The sequence below is a fragment of the Helobdella robusta genome (assembly GCF_000326865.2).
Source record: "Helobdella robusta unplaced genomic scaffold HELROscaffold_870, whole genome shotgun sequence".
Lineage (NCBI taxonomy): Eukaryota > Metazoa > Annelida > Clitellata > Rhynchobdellida > Glossiphoniidae > Helobdella > Helobdella robusta.
In genome coordinates, this window is record NW_008705499.1 from 4,820 (window position 1) to 6,510 (window position 1,691).

Sequence of the window (1,691 nt, forward strand, 5' to 3'; positions counted from 1 at the left end):
ACTGATGACGTCAGCAAAAGACCAGCGTCTTGTTTTTTGGCAGGTTGTTGATTGGTGGAAAAATTAATAAAGGAATGAATGAACGATTGAAAGTTTAAACCTGACAGCAAAAAACTAAATGAACAAATAATTTTTAATAATGATAGATAATTAAAAGTGAATAAAATAATTAATAAAATAATTGCAAAAAATATTGATTAAATTCTTTAAAACAGGTGACATTTCGAAGTATGATGCTAAAGTGCTTTCAACAACTACACAACAACAACAACAGCTTCAACAACTGCATCAGCAGCAACAACAGCAGCTTCAGCAGCAGCAACAACAGCAGCTTCAACAGCAGCAGCAATCACGTTCTTCACTATTTTCGGACCTTCGATCACGAGTTTTCAAGGATGACCGCAAGGTCACAAACCCCAAGGTCATCGAGGGCTTAGAAAAACTTCAGCTGCGAGCTGAGCAGCTGCGAAGCAGCGGTAGCGGTCAGCTGTTTCCAGAATTAGCGGCTAAAGATGACGGTGATGATAACAATAGCAGAAGTAGCAGCGTTACTAGGTCACTAGTTCTGGTTGAGAATAAAGAGATAGAAGTTCGTAGAGGAGGAAGTGATGACGACGACGATGAGGAAAAATTTGATCCGAGAAGAGCTGATGACGTCAATGATAATATAAATAAAGAGGGTTGCAATGGTGATGAAACTAAAAATATAAATAAATTTCTTGACGACGACGACGACGACGATGATGATGAAGTTGTTGTTCCGGAAACTAGTTTGGAACCTAATGTCTTTGAGTTTGTCCCTGTCTCCAGCGATGATAAAAATGTCGTTGTTGGCGCGGCTGATGAGACCGCTGTCTGTGGAGGAGCTAATGACGTTGTGCAGCAGCAGCAGCTACAACAGCAGCAACGACAATTAGATCAGAAGCAGGCGTCGCAGCAGCAACAACAGCAAAAAATATCATCGCCTTTACAGCAGATCTTTTTATCACCGACACCATCCCCTAAATTAAGACCTCTCACTCCTGTCAGATACGATATCAAAAAATCCACCTTGGTGAAAATTCAAGAAAATAAAATTACTTCTACCACTCCTTCTACTACTACTACAACTACTACAACTACTACAACAACAACAACAACTACTACTACTACTGCTACTACTACTACTGTGGCTGCCAATTTTTTTCTTACTACTTCTGCAGCTACCACCACTTCTTCCATTGCTGCTACTTATCTCGCCACTACAGTTAGTAACGTTCAAACTGTTACTAATTTTAACGCTCCAGTTACTGCTATTAATTCAACTGGCCAACAAAAACAACAACCGCAACAACTACGATTTCAACAACAACCACAACAACTACAATTTCAACAAAAACCACAACATCAACTTCAGCAACAGCAATACCAACTACAACAATTTCAACAGCAACAGTCCCAACAACAAACATCAAATCAATTCAAAACCCAACTGGTCAACAAAAAAATAGTTTGCACCAATCAGAAACCGGGATCGAAAATGTCGAGAATTGATTGGATGAGAAAACGGTTCACTGATGAGTACGCTAGCCAATCAAACCTCGATTTAAGTACAGCCACAACTAAAAGATCAAGTCTAACTGATGCTGATAAAGAAGTTGGCAATTCAACAACCACAGCAGCAGCAGCAACAACCACAACAGCAACAACCA

The 1,691-nt window shown here is 39.7% G+C and overlaps 1 protein-coding gene across 1 annotated transcript in view; it reads left to right on the top strand.

The window, feature by feature from the left end:
- Positions 1-1,636, top strand: part of HELRODRAFT_184535 (hypothetical protein) — a gene marked incomplete at both ends in the record, with an annotated part of 6,238 nt that extends 4,602 nt beyond the window's left edge. The window contains 2 exons of the mRNA XM_009032767.1: positions 216-241; positions 395-1,636. Coding sequence (XP_009031015.1) covers positions 216-241; positions 395-1,636 — 1,268 coding nt within the window. The remainder of the gene's footprint in view (positions 1-215; positions 242-394) is intronic.
- Positions 1,637-1,691: the final 55 nt, after the last annotated feature.